The following is a 15,075-nucleotide window of genomic DNA, read 5'->3' as shown; positions in this document are numbered from 1 at the left end:
AAGCCACTGCTAAGGCTCTTGGACTCCTGGGAATCACAGTGAGAGCTATTATCCACAAATGGAGAAAATTTGGAACAGTGGTGAACCTTCCCAAAAGTGGCCAGCCTGCCAAATTTTACCAAGAGCACATAAGACGACTGACCCAGGAGGCATCTAAAGAACTGCAGGCCTCACTTGCCTCAGTTAAGGTCAATGTACATGATTCCACAACAAGAAAAACACTGGGCAAAAAAGGCATCCATGAGAGAGTTGCAAGGGCAAACCACTGCTGAACAAAAATAACACAACGGCTTGTCTCATGTTTGCCAAAAAACATCTAAACGACCTCCAAGACTTTTGGGATGGTATTCTGTGGACTAATGAGTCAAAAGTGGAACTTTTTGGAAGACGTGGTTCCCGTTACATTAGGCATAAAGCTAATGCAGCATTCCACCATAAGAACATCATACCAGCAGTCAAACATGGTGGTGGTAGTGTGATGGTCTGGGGCTGCTTTGCTTCTGCAGGACCTGGACGACTTCTTGACAACACAAGCAAGTCCATCTCTAAAGGTCTCAAAAGAAAGAAAATTAAGGTTTGGAGTGGCTAAGTCAAGATCCTGACTAAATTCCATTGAGATGCTGTTGCAAAAACCTAAAGAGGCAGTCATGGCTGAAAACCCTCCAGTGTAGCTGACTTAAAAATAATCTAAAAATAATTCTGCAATTCTACCAAGGGTGGCAGAACCAGTTAGGTTTAGAGAGGTGACATAGGTTTTGAACATATCTTTATCTTCAAAAAAATGGAATGATCATCAGCTGCATTTTGTGTTTACTTGTATCTATGCTAACAAAAATGGTGCTCATAGCTCTGTGAGCTGAGCCTTTACCTGTTTAAGGTTTGGCACGTACACAACATCACTAGTAGACGTAATCATGGGACGAGTAAATGTGCGGTACGGTAGAATGAATAATGAAACACCACAGGCAGTTACTTAATGACAAGTACTTATGGACTTGTACTTAAAGCAATGCTGCAAAAAATGTGACAGCATAACAAGAGAACATATGCTTGTGTATGATCATCGTAGAAGGAGTAATGGCATGTTGAGTGGAAGGTGCACGGAAAAGCCTTGTGTAGTATTATGTAGTGGAAGCACAGTTATGATCTGAAGTCTGGGGGAAACACGGTCCATAGAAGGTGCACCACTGCAGCTGCCTTCAGTCTCATATTCAATACCCCAACGTTAATGTCAATGTCAAGTGTAGAATCACAAGAAAAGATAAAAAAAAGATTCATAAGAGAGAATTTAATTCTATTAAATCTACATCACTGGACACAGTTTCACAGGTCATGCGATATGCAGTGCCTAGAATTAAATTAATGACAATGATCATTTCAACAATAACAACACCAATAACATTTGAATGTAAAATCTACAAACATTTCCACATGACAGGATTAGCTAATCAACCACATTGCATTCCATTTTCCGGAATTTCCTTTTTTAAAAGAAACTCTAAACGCTGTCTTTTTTGTCGGCGCACATATCGTACATAACCAATTGCATTTGGTGTTCAGCTGCATTTGATTTGCTAAAGAAAAAAAAACCATGAAGGGCAGGCAGAAGGCAGTTGAAAGAGAATATTTCTTGTAAGAAGCACATTCTATAAGAGAGGAGGACATCTGCTTCTGTGATACAGTCTGTGTGCCGAGTTACATTTAACATTTACCAAAAATGGGTACCAAAAAAATTCAACAAATTCAACGAGAAAAATGTACATAAAGAGCTGGCTTTTCTCATTCAGTTGGCAGTGCTTTCCACTGACAAGTTCCTAAAATGTCCAAAAGAAAAGAAACAATAAGGCACCATCCAAATAAAATGTAATAAAATAAAACAGAAGGATAACCTTATTGTCCAGAGATAAGAAAAACAAAGAAACAGGAAAAAAGTACATAGAAATGTAATCCACCTGGTACAAAAAGTATAAAAGGCCAAATAAAAACAAGCTACATCATCCTGAAGTTTTGCTTTTGCCGACGTCCTCGGTTATTCTTAGGGCATTTCCTGTAAAGAAAATGAATTCAGAGAAAACTGTTGACCACTGATCATTTCTTTTGAGGGATCACATTTAATGATCTGAATGCTGGATTTAAGTGCATAGTTTCATCACTAACCTGGTGATGCACATGACGACAGCCACAATAATGGCTATCTGCACAGCTCCAATGATAGCAGCTATGAGTACATAGTGCAGTTTTTGACCACTGGGCACCACGTACAGGATATTAAAGTCAGCAACCTCCTCACACTGTGGCCCTGTGTATCCAGAGTCACACCTGAAGAAATACATAACAGTTACTTCAGTCATGAGCGCTATGTTGATATTGTCACCGTCCCACTGTGAACAAAGGTGCCAGAAAGGGTTCTTGCATGGTTCCTTAGAAGAACCACTTTTGGTTCCCTAAAAACCTTTTAATGTTTAAATAACCTCCACTTAATTTAAAAGTTGTACAAAGATCCCTTAAATTGTTAAATAAGCTTTCATATTATGTGAAGGTATTCACACCTCATTTACAAACACGGTTCCTTAGACAACTAAAATGGTCCTTCTATCAGATCAATCAAGGACTCTTTGTGGCACCCCTATCAAATATACTGTGGAGCAGTGCCTCGTTTACAAAGTCCTGGACAAAGCAATACCCCAGTCCTAAATCCCAGTGCTTACCGACAAGAGGCGATGCCATATTTGAATTCACATTGGCCGTGAACGCAAAAGTTGACATAATCATCTGTGCAGGGAACTGGCATCCAGCCATATCCTTTTCCTTCTCCTGGGTCTGCTGTGTCTATATTTATAAAACAAATTCAATTTCATATCAACATATGTTCATATGTATTTATATATTTATAGAACTGATGCACTTCTGGTTTAGAAAGCAGGCACAGTAATAGTGACTGCAGTTAACACTGGCAGGCAGTGATCAAGTTGCGCACCTTCCACAGGGCACAATAAACCTGACCTTACTCTTCTGGAATCAGTATGACAAAACCTAAAATACACTAATTTGATTAGTAATAATTTACCAAAAAAGTCCGGCTTGTAGGACAGTCCATCATCGGCCTTTTTTCCTTTTTCTTTGTCTGAAACAGGACATGCCACTGTTTAGTCAATGCTAAGAAATGCTCAGTAATATAAGCTCCAAATGAAAATATGCATGACAAAGTGACGTCTGTATGGTGTCTTGATATAATAAAGTTGATTTGTACTATGTTATATGCCATTAGAATAGCAATCATGTTGGAAATAATAACTGAAACCTTGACCTTACCCGGACACCTTCCCAGGTGTTTAACATCTATCTGCTCCTGTTTCAAACATGAAGCCTCCCGTACAAGGCATGGGTTGTTGTAGGAGTTTCCGTCTGTACCACACACTGGGTTCTCGTTATGCCCACTACAATCAATTTTACATGAGCACCTGCCAAACAACAAAAAGGGGTCAGAGTCAAGTTATGGGTAATGCAAAACTGGGCCTAAAAATAAGGTTGACTGGAACAATGTACAGAGAAACTCTACTAAAGTTTCCATCTAATACCTGGTGTCCTCTAGTGGCTCTCCTTTATAATACACTTAAAAGTTTCTGTAAGAGCAAAACTGTTGGAACAGCACTCAAATGGCTTTGTGAAAACAGTCCATGATCAGTTAAACTACCCAGAAAAGGGGCACAGCTGTGCCAATACAGGCCGATACCATTAACTGCACTATTAACTGAATGATACATACTATTTTATTTAGCTTCCTGGATCCATCGTTGTGTTGCTAAACTCTTTAACCCATTGCATCAGTTCAGAATGTAAAATCGAACATCAACAGACTTCATCAAAACTCTTTCCATTTCTGTAGTATGACCACAATTCAAAATACTCTTTAGCAACTAATCTACTGTTGCAATGCATTGAAAACATGCAACAGTTTTCAATTAAATGTGAAAATATTTACTATTTGCAAAAACTGCAGTAATTTATGATTCTAGTCTGAACAGCATTCTGATTTGATTTTATTCAATGTCACAAAATCCTCTTGTGATCGAGAAAAACGCGAAGTTGTTTGATAAACGTAACACTCTTTTGACATGTAGCTCAGTGTCAGCCACTGTCTTTAGCTTGAAACACAGGGTAACAGTTTGTTCAAAGCAACGGTAAATCCAAGTGGAGCAAAAACTGGTTAGGTTTAAAATGTACATTAGAATTTGCTCTGTAACAAACATATAAAATATAAACACAATCAGAACATTCAGTTCCTTAATAACAGAGCTGAGTGGTATAACAGTAACACAGTAAAAACAATGAGAATATTTAAAAATGATGACAGTATTTCAAAATTATGATGTGCCAAATTTCTTTTCCACATAAGAAAGTATAAAAACTCATTCACTAACAGAAAACGAGGGAAATCAGAGCCAGGAAAAACCTCAGAAAAACTAAGCCTGATAGCAGTTCAGCCACAGCAAAAAGCTACGTGTATCGTTCCATTTCAGCTTTTACTCTAACGCCAGTCACTCAACCTTGCGCTATTCCCTAGCACTCGTTTTAGCCTCAGTTAGCTACAACCAAGCCTGTGTTGTGTTGTGGCACGTTTGGCCTGCTTACTAAGCTCTCTCCCAAACACTACATAACAGGTTTGATATCGGCTTACTGATGGCTACTTACACTGCACCAGTTTTCTGTTTGGGTCTGTAGCCTGCTCGCTAAGCTAACGTTAAGGTAGCCTATCAGGCTACAGATCCAAACACCTTTCTGTCCCTTCACTGGTTGCTCAACTTCACTCTCTCAGGTTTCGATCATAATTTTTAATAATCGAAAATTGTGTCAGTGATTTTGCTAGCCAGAATTACACATGTTCTGTGGTGGGCTATGCTAGCGCAGCTAACGCTAACCAGCTCCTCTCTCCTAGTTAGCAGCACTGCTTAACATTTATCATGTGTTCAATACACATTAATTGAATGATAGCTTGAAAATTGTGCATTGTGTTCCCTTATTTGGTATCCGTGTAAAGTGAACTACTTTATTTTCGATTTTGAAATAATGCTAGGCAAGATGGCAAGAAGCATTATAACCGCTCCCCGCTGCACCCCAGTAATACCATACCACGGTCATTTTTGGAGATGGTTTTAAGGTATTAAAATAGGAGTTACTGTCCAGCACTACTTCATAACAAACAACACCAGAGATAAACTAGGTGGGACACACATTCATCCCCTACATTATGAGGTGCACTGCAGGAGTTCACTGGCAAACAAATATTCAAATGGCCTTGGAAAGTGGAAAAGTGAAATTGAAATATTTAAAAGTTTTCCTCTCCAAAACCAATGGAAGTATTGATAAATTGAATGAAAATGAAATACCTACCCTGACCGTAACTTTAAGATAAATGAATAAATAAAACATGTCAGACACTCACGAGTCCTCATCCTCGGCATCCTCGTCACATTCAGCGCCATACTTGCAGTTGCTGCATTTACTGAGTTTCTTTCCTGAATCTGTGCCTGATCCCTCATCATCTATAAGACATTGGTAACCAAAAATTTGGTTATACAGAACTATTACACATTGCATGAATATGAAGATTTTAACAATACGTAAACAATACAGTATGTGCACAGTAATGTATGTTGTAATGAATGAATTTTGTTAATGTGACTGTCTCTATACTTTTAATTTTGCTCTTGTGTGTCTCAAATTGATCCCTGGTTTTGTAAGCAGAGAATCACTATACACAAAATGAAAGTGAGTGACCTGTGCTGATTAAAAAGGGGACTAGATTTACTGGAACATTAAGAGAGTCAATTCCTGTGGAAAAGGATTTCTTTGTGATGTTACATGTATACAGAGTATATGCTTATGTTTCACTGTTGGTATGATGTTCTTATTGTAATAAGTGGGCAATTACTTTTTTTCACACAGGGCCAGTTGGTGTTGGATGGTGTTGTTATTTCCATCAATAAATGAAAAAGTCATTTAAAAATTATATTCTGTGTTTACTAATGTTGTCTTCGTCTTATGTTTTTTAACAAATAGGCAAACATAGAGCAAATATTTTTCACGATTACAAGGAACAAGGAATTCATTTGAGACACTTATTTTTTATATTTTTGTGTGTGTGTGTGTGTGTGTGTGTGTGTGTGTGTGTGTGTGTGTGTGTGTACAACGCAGCAAACATTTCCAAGCGTGGTAAAGCCCGCCTCAGTGAAAATTCAGTGCCCTGTAATTTTCTCTAATGGCAGCTTTGGAAAGCAGCCCCAGAAGCTCCTTTATACACCAACCAGCTCCTATAGCTACCTCGGTTCTACACTCTCTGTCCATTTCATCAAGTCCATTTACCATATAGATACACTTTGTAGTTTCCATCTGTTTCTCTGCGTACTTTGTTAGCCCCTTTTACCCCACAGGCCCACCACAGAGCAGGTAACATTTGGGTGGTGGGTTATTCTCAGCAGCTGCTGGAGTTTTTAAACGCTGTGTCCACTCACTGTCCACTCTATTAGACACACTTACTTTGTTGGTCCACTTTGTACATGTAAAGTCAGAGATGACAACTCATCTGTTGCTGTTGCACAGTTTGTATTGGCCATCCTCTAGTCTTTCATCAGTGGTCAGGACGCTGCCCACAGGATGCTGATGGCTGGATATTTTAGGTTCTCAGTCCAGCACAACAAACACAGTCAGTGTGTGCTGTGCTGGTATCCACAACACACACTAACTACATCAGTGTCACTGCAGTGCAGAGAATGATCCACCACCCAAATAATACCTGCTCTGTGGTGGTCCTGTGGGGGTCCTAACCTAGAGTCTGTAATTGTAGAACTACAAAGTGCTATTTGGTTAGTGGAACTGATAAAATGGACAAAGAGTGTAGAACCAAGGAGGTATACTTAATGAAGTAGCCAGCTGGTGTATATCTTTAAACACACACACACACACACACACACACACACACACACACACACAGACAGACTGGAAGAGATTCAAACTCAAACTCACTCCTTTATAAAAGAATACTGTAACTTCAGTATGTGATTCATAAACATACATGTATTTAGTATTTTGACTAAACATCTTAGAAGAGAATTTGTATTTATGCTTTGAAGCATGAGCGGCTGTTCTCAGCAGTCATACCACATGGAAATAAAAGAAAGTTTTCCTTTACCTTCATCCCCAGACCCTGAGCTGCTGTCTGCAAACAAAAGAGAAAAAAGAAAATGGTCAATGTTTTGGACTAAGTTATTCTGTTCATAGAGATCATTAGAGTTTCTTAAAGACAGGGTTTAAATTATTAGGACTCTAAGCCAATAGAGCTAGAATTTTGCTGATTTAGATTTAGGCTTTTTCCTCTATAGGGGTCCTAGAATACTAGAATGGAATCCCGATTGTTTTTGCAGTCTTTCATCTTAATGAAGCAACTGCTCAAACAAATAAAGTCTCCTGGATTTGCCTGATCCTAAGACTATTAGCGTAATATCTCTAGTTTCACTGGCAAAAAACTGCATCTCTTACTTTCTGTCAAAGAAAAGCATTTTATTGTAAAAGCCAAATTGTACTGTTTGAAATTTGAATGCTTCCTTTTAAGTTGGTTCAACTCTGACACAGAACTCACTACGCACCATGTTATACACAGCGCTATGTTACGTCACACATGCAAATCAGTGAATCAGATGTTACCGCCCTGTAGAAGCTAGTAATGTAATCATTTCCCAATAATGTAATAACACTCAGAAATGTTGCACTTAACAAAAATGTAATAAAACCCAGAAGTATAACAACTTGCCCCATCATGTAATACAATATTCATATCATATTTTTACTGATCACATTAAACCAAATGGATGATGTAATGCTTTGTCTGATAATGTAACGGCATGTTCACTTCTAGTCTATATTGGGTTTAGCACACATAGGCTGTGTTTACATGCAAATATTTTTGCCAATCCTATTGAATACATTCCGATTACAGATTTAGACTGAGGTGTTTGTGTCCACTACTCGACAATCTGATTGAAAATCTCCGTTTACATTTACACACTACAAGTAATCAGACCCATGTGTAGAGAACCACTTAGCGTAAATGTTACCATGACAGCGAGCATCACGTGAGGTCCCAGTCAGAGTGAGACGAGTTTTCAGCTTGAGTTTTTAATTGCTTTAAAATGTACTTCACATGTATTAAGGAACCGGCAAGAGGAAGACGTCATGTTCTGAGACACATAAGCTGGACGCCCGTCCCACTGCTGTCTTTTAAAGTTTAAAGCTTAAACTTCGTCTCCTCTGCAGACCAGTTTCTGTTCCCGCCATGTTGAATGTTATAAACTTGAGCTATATTGCGAACATACATGCGCAGAACGTACTTACATGTTCCGACTGGGAGTGTAATCGGATACAGGTATTTACATGGCTATTATTCTTCTATTCAGTCTGTTGCTTTTCTCTAGGATGATATCTTTTCTTTCCTGAAATTCATGTTTTTTGGTGATGTAAAATATGAACAAAAAAACTATGTAATGCCATTTGTGACATACAAAAACATATAAATACATAATAAAGACATATAAAGACCTAAAATTGTCCAAATGAATAAATAATTTGTGAATTATTATTATTAACTAATTTCATCAATTATAACTGGACCTAACAGTTTAGTTCAATTCAGATCTTTTTAATCACAGCAGTAAAAACAGTGTCATTGGTAAACGTACAAAATCTTTTTCTTTCAAACACATTTCCCTCTTTTTTTTTCAAAAACAAAGGCCAATAGCCATACGTTTTTAAAGTGTTAATTAGATTATAAAAGTATGTTCAAAATAAAACAGTTTATCAAAATATATTTGATGTGTTTTATTTTTGGTTATTTATTGGTTGCCTGGATTAATCATTAATGGTTAAAGCATTAGAAACATAGGAACATGAATAGAAACATGTTTAAAACAGACTTCTTTTTAACTTTTTTCTTCTGTATTTCATTATTTTTAAAAAAGAAATGCTATAAAACCTGCCTGATATTAAAAGAGTTTCGTTTTTTTTTAAAGATACATCACTACAAAAAATTAGGTTTATTTAGATTTAAATGAGCTTATTCTGGTTTCCCCCTTTTTGTTTACCTGAAATCTACAATACATTTTAATGAACTCGGGAATAAAACATTAAATGTTAAAAATGTTAAAATTAGGTGTTAGGAATTCATAGAGTTCTCTCATTGTTTACTGTGGGCAGATTAGTTGTAGCACCATTTTAAAACTAATATCACATTAAAACTCACCCCATCTTATGAAAGCTACCCTTTACCCTCACTACACTCTAAAAAAAGATGGTTCTTCAAGGGTTCTTTAATAAAGGAAAAGGTTCTACAAAGAAGGATGAACACTTAAAGAACCTTTTGCATGGTTAAAGGGTTTTTTGCGTTATGAAAGGGTTCTTCAGACTGATGGAGAATGTGCTGTAGATGGTTTTATATAGAACCTTTTTGAAAAGGGATGTCAAGATTGACATCTTAACAACAGAAGAACCACTTCGAGTGCTATATAGAACCCTTCTCAAAAAGGTTCTATATAGAACAATCTACAACACATTCTGAAGAACCCTTTCATGATGCAAAGAATGCTTTGATCACGCAATTGATTTTTTGAGTGTTCATGGTTCTTTACAGAATCATTTTCTTTACTAAAGAACCCTTAAAAAAACGTCTTTTTTTAAGAGTGTAGCTTTCATTTTTTTGATGTTGAGTTGTTTATATCATAGTTTGGCTTGGAAAATGCTTCACATATAGCTATAGAGAAAAAATATTTTGGTGTGACAGAATGTATGCAGCTAGTAATGATGCACTCTCTTGAATCTCCATGCTAACTGCATTTTTAATAAGGCATTTTTATGCTGAAAAAGGCAATAAAGCATCCAAACTGAGAGGCATACTAGCAGAGTATGTAAGTATACTAGACTCAAATGGTGTGGACTCACCAGGATAGCAGGATCCAGTAGAGGCTAGAGAGATAGGACGCTGCTGTGTGCAGGCTGCTTGCCTCAGGTAGCACTCATTCTGGTAAGTGTCCCCATTAGATCCACACACAGGTATGTAGCTCTTATGGCACTGTGGCAAAAGACAGACGTACAAATGAAAGGCTTTCTCACCTACAAAAGTTTTCAGATATACTCAGTGTCTCAGTCAGTCAGGGACTGAAACTAGAACCTGAGAACGTTTTGAGACTGAGGATAATTATCAGTGCAGCATTTTAACCGTTTTATAACTAGATCAAATATAATTAAAATCACCAAAAGTTAGACATGATATAAAGTCTACATTTACCTGAAACTGGCATACACACTTAGGATCTGCCCCAGTGTCCCGGCAGACTCCTCCATAGCGACATGTGGAGGGGTCACATACCCGCAAATCACTCTTCTTCTCAGACATGTCTGAAATGCAAAAAAGAGAGAGCAAATAACTTTAGAGATATTTACTACCAAGCAACAAAGCCACTTTGAACAGATCTCCTACTGTGACTCCCTGGCGTTATTCTTGGTTGTTTCCATGGTACAGAGTTATGCCTGAGCCTAATGCATTAAAATGATTGATGCATCTCAATCTAGCCATTGGCTGGGCTTAATGTGGGCCTTGTTAATATGGCGTGTCAATGAGACAAATGATCAGGGAATACATAAAAGTCAAGATATTGAAATCTTCCTTCATTGACGTTAACACTGCTCCAGTGGAGCCACGCATGGAGCCTAGTGCCCACATCCAATCGCTCTAAAGACCAAGACCCTGGAAGTACTTGACTCATCTTCCTCCACTGATCCATGTCATTTTCCCTTGATGCACACATATTTGGACTAAAACTGGTTTTAAAATGAATAAAACAAGTCTGTTTTCAAACTGTATGGAGGATGTGTTGAGTCAGCAAATTCAGGAAGTACACTGCAAAAATATAATAATTAAAAAAATATATGTCCAAAAGTGTCTAGTCACTATTTATTGAACTCAAGTACTTAAAGGTGCACACATTGCTTACACAGGCAACCAACTCACAAACATAGCTTGTATAACCCTCACAGAAATGTTACATGTTCTCATTCCACTGGCAGATACTTTTACTTGTTTAAAGAAATAATACAAATTATTCACTCAAAATTATGTATATCACTGCTGTCAGAACACAATCTCGCATCTCCAGAATGACAACTTTACAGGAGAAGCAAAAAACATGCTTCACTTTTAATGTTAGTCAAAGGAACCAGACATTATTTCCAAGTTATTTTGGAATTTCTGTTGGTCCATTCATCATGAAATTCACACACAATGTAAAGGACAACAGGCATTTTCAAACTGTCAAAAACTGAAAAATGGAGATACGAATTTTTGTTCTGGCAGCACGATATGTTCTCATTGCAAGCACAGATTGGTTGCAAAAAAAGTCTATATATGTGTATATATATATATATATATATATACATATAGTCTCTCTCTTATTGTATGTATGCATTACAGATTGGTTTGTTCATTTAAAACATGATAATAAATTAAAAATAATAATTTATGTGAAAATCAAACTCTTTGCTTTCTTTTTTCATGTTTTGAAACAGTTCATGTTTCAGCAACAGTTAAGCTCACTTTAACATTAAAACCTTTATCCACACAAATCTACACAATTCATGTCACATATAATTAAAAATGGCAAAAAAATGTTGGCAATAAATTTGCATATATGTGGTCTGAATGAAATCACCCAATGAACTTGTAATCTGATTACAGTCCATTTTCCTGTAACTATAACATAATACAGGTACAGCCTTTTTGTATCCTGAAGATGTAATGCTGTTACATATATTCCCCTACTACCCAAGCTTGCTGGATCATGAGCAGCAGAAAATGCCACCAACCTCCTGAAACTGAACTTTGTAGATGTGGAAAAATATCCTTCCAGATTTCTTAAAAAAAAAAACGGAAAGCAGGTCTCCTGACAAGAAATAAGGTTGTAATAAAGCTGGACAAGGTGCCTAAATACTGACACACTGAATACTGAAAACTGATATTATAATTAACGTTTCTTTTTTACTTGCCTTTCTTAAACTGTCAGTTAATTACCAGATCATTTTGAGGTTTAGTTAGCAAACATGGTTGTTATTGCTGATTAATAAAACTTTTCTAATTGATAGAAACAAATAAATAATCACATGAACAAAACAGTGATAGGACCAGAGTAATTTTTCCTAAATCATTTCCCGAAATGTGTAGAAATTGTGGAGTTCTGGTAGCAGATGAAAGCCGTTACACTTCCTTCAGCCTTTTAGGGTCTGCATTTAATCTTGTCTTGTACACTTATCACACTTGCAGTTTGAAGTGCAGAATAACGTTATGAATATCATGATACATCAAACATTAAGTTGCCAGTTCAACAGAGGCCCTTTTCTTATGCAGAAAAAGCTCTAGTCCAGTTGCTGCCCAATATCATCAATCAGGTCTGATATAAAAACTCAAGTCACTTGTATAACAGCAAAACTTTTTAAAGTAAGTCACCATTCATAGTCTGACAAGGCATTTGATGCCCACTGTCTCTGTTCTAACCGATAGACATATGTCAAAACCATTTTAACTACAAACAGGTGACTGATAAGGATGCTCATTATCTCCATTACTGTTTGCCCTTTTCAGTGAACCCCTAGTTGCATCCATTAGACAGTGCAATAAAATCTCAGGTATCAACTCGAACTCATACCACCATAAAATCTTATAGCACATCACCAGCCCTTTATTGTCCCTACTATCAGTCCATAACCCGATCACTACAATCAGCAATCAGGTGTCTGGCTTAGGCAAGTGCCAGAATAAAAAAAATTATCACAATATTTACCAAACCTTTGCGGTTTACGATATTATCTCTACAATGCATTAAGATAACAAAACTATGATGACTGACATTTTAAAGAAGTGTTAATGAGATAAAGAAGTTTTAAAATGTTCTAATAGTGATAAATAGAAAATGCCTGTGTTCCTGACATTTCTGTAAAAAGTTGCAAATCCACTACACTGTAAAACAAAAATCATTTCAACTTCTTAATGTAAGTAAACTGGCTGTTTTAAAATCTCGCGTTCACTGAACATGTAATAGTAATCTAACAATGTGTTAACTCAGAATCTGAAGTATAATAAAATATAAAAAATTAGGACAGCCAGGTTACCTACCTTATTAACTTATAACTCAATTATATTTTACGATGTACATAAAAAATCACTTCTTTCTAAACCAGCCCAACCCGAGCCTGGTGCTGTGTATGAAAAAAACATTTACCTGATATTTTGTCTGGCCTGTCGGATCGCACACCTTCACAAAGATGGAATGCTTTGTTTTAGCATTATCAATTTTATAGCAAGAAGAGTTACTGAATAATTACTTAGCTTTTAAAATATGAAACCATAGACAAATTGTTTGTGTGTTAGCAGGACATGTGTAGAACAGCTTGTTGATGTGGACAGAGAAAATCTACAGACATTTACGTTTTTGGCATTTTTTTTTCAACTTACAATGTTTTCTTATTCTTTTTTTAATGATTTTGTTTTTAATTTGTAAGTCCTATTAAATAAAACAGTGGCAACCGCATGTTGTGTTTGGCAACTGTACCTGTAACTGCACACATTGTGACTCTCGTTCAGTGATAAAAAGAGATTAAATGAGGAAAAACTTAGCGTTATAGGTGGAAGGGAAATTCCACTAAGGGGTTAGCGTATGAAATTCAGCTCGATGACCTCATTACTTGATGAGTTCATTACTTTTTTTGGCAATTTTCATACATGAATCATGTGAGGATGGACAGCTGCGATAGGAATTGCAAAAAAAAACAAGGTGTGAGCAGACAAGACAAGAATGAAAAAGCTATTTAAAAAGGATGAGGACATAGCTGAGCAGGTGGGCAGTGAAAAATGTTGACAGGACCTTAGTTTACTTAGCTAGCATTCATTTGTAGCGTATGTTCTGCCACAGTTTTGCCACATTTAAGACTTAAGCTTTTGCAGGTTTTCATTTTATCACTAGCCACCCATGTTTATCTCAGTGTAGCATATAAATAGTAAGAGATAAGAGTAAGAAATGAAGAAGATTAAAAAAAAGTTATCTTGCACAAAGGCAGTGCTGTGTGTGTGTTTAGTAGGAGGAATACAGTTTAAGGTGGGTTAGGCTGCAACATGTAACTCCCGGTCTAAAAACAAGTCCCACTCCAGCCCTGCTTAGGGACGACATCCCAAGACAATTCTACAATGAACAGAGCTGATCCCCAGGTCTTTACACACATAGCCAACACCCCTGCATGAGACTGGGCATTTTCACCTTATCTGCGCTGAGTGAGATGTGAGTTTTGATGATCTGACTTTTTTCACCTTTTTTAAGGAGAGAAAGTTCTCTGTCTGCTCCTCCTTCTGCCGCGCCGCAGCTGCGTTCTTTATGATTGTTTACAAGCTCCCCTCAGAGAAGGCACCACAACACGTGATCAGACCATGACAGTGAAGTGAGGCTGTGAAAGCAGAGCTGCTATGTTTCTCTATGGCTAAAAAGTAGTGACAGTACTTCAAAGTGTCCATAATAACATTACTACCCATGTTTAATATTGCGGTACACCAAATTCCTGAATACCAGCACGTCTTAGTCCGGCTACTCAAATCAGAGCTTCTGCGTTTTAAATATTTTAAACATGTCTATTGAATATCATTAGTATTCATATCTCTCCAAAGCCAGATTATCTATACAAACTTAACTACATCCCTTTACTACAAGACATAAAAGACAATCTAGAATGGAGTTAATTACCCTTATCTTAAATTGTCCAAATATCTAAAATTAAAATCAACATCCTTCCTAAGATCACCCCCACATTCTGGATGATTCTCCTCTCTCGACAATGTAGATATAAAATTCTACTGGAAAAACAATTAGAATTAAATTATCCCAAACAGCTTGGAGGACATGGAGTTCCTAATTTTTACTATTAGTTTTTATCACACCAAATACTTCACATTCGATATTGGACAAGCAACACAAACCAGCCATGGTTAGACAT

The 15,075-nt window shown here is 36.9% G+C and overlaps 1 protein-coding gene across 1 annotated transcript in view; it reads right to left on the bottom strand.

The window, feature by feature from the left end:
- Window positions 1-1,267: 1,267 nt before the first annotated feature.
- Window positions 1,268-15,075, bottom strand: part of tmeff1b (transmembrane protein with EGF-like and two follistatin-like domains 1b) — a 28,922-nt gene continuing 15,114 nt past the window's right edge. Inside the window, exons 2-10 of the mRNA XM_036592627.1 lie at window positions 10,334-10,443; window positions 9,988-10,117; window positions 7,190-7,216; window positions 5,444-5,543; window positions 3,313-3,461; window positions 3,068-3,124; window positions 2,709-2,829; window positions 2,158-2,319; window positions 1,268-2,047 (exon numbers count right to left, since the gene is read on the bottom strand). Of these exons, the coding sequence (XP_036448520.1) occupies window positions 1,990-2,047; window positions 2,158-2,319; window positions 2,709-2,829; window positions 3,068-3,124; window positions 3,313-3,461; window positions 5,444-5,543; window positions 7,190-7,216; window positions 9,988-10,117; window positions 10,334-10,443 (914 nt within the window). The 3' untranslated portion in view covers window positions 1,268-1,989. The remainder of the gene's footprint in view (window positions 2,048-2,157; window positions 2,320-2,708; window positions 2,830-3,067; window positions 3,125-3,312; window positions 3,462-5,443; window positions 5,544-7,189; window positions 7,217-9,987; window positions 10,118-10,333; window positions 10,444-15,075) is intronic.

Source organism: Colossoma macropomum, unplaced genomic scaffold (genome assembly GCF_904425465.1).
Source record: "Colossoma macropomum unplaced genomic scaffold, Colossoma_macropomum, whole genome shotgun sequence".
Lineage (NCBI taxonomy): Eukaryota > Metazoa > Chordata > Actinopteri > Characiformes > Serrasalmidae > Colossoma > Colossoma macropomum.
Note: the sequence above shows the minus strand (reverse complement) of the source record. Positions and strands in the feature narration are given on the sequence as shown.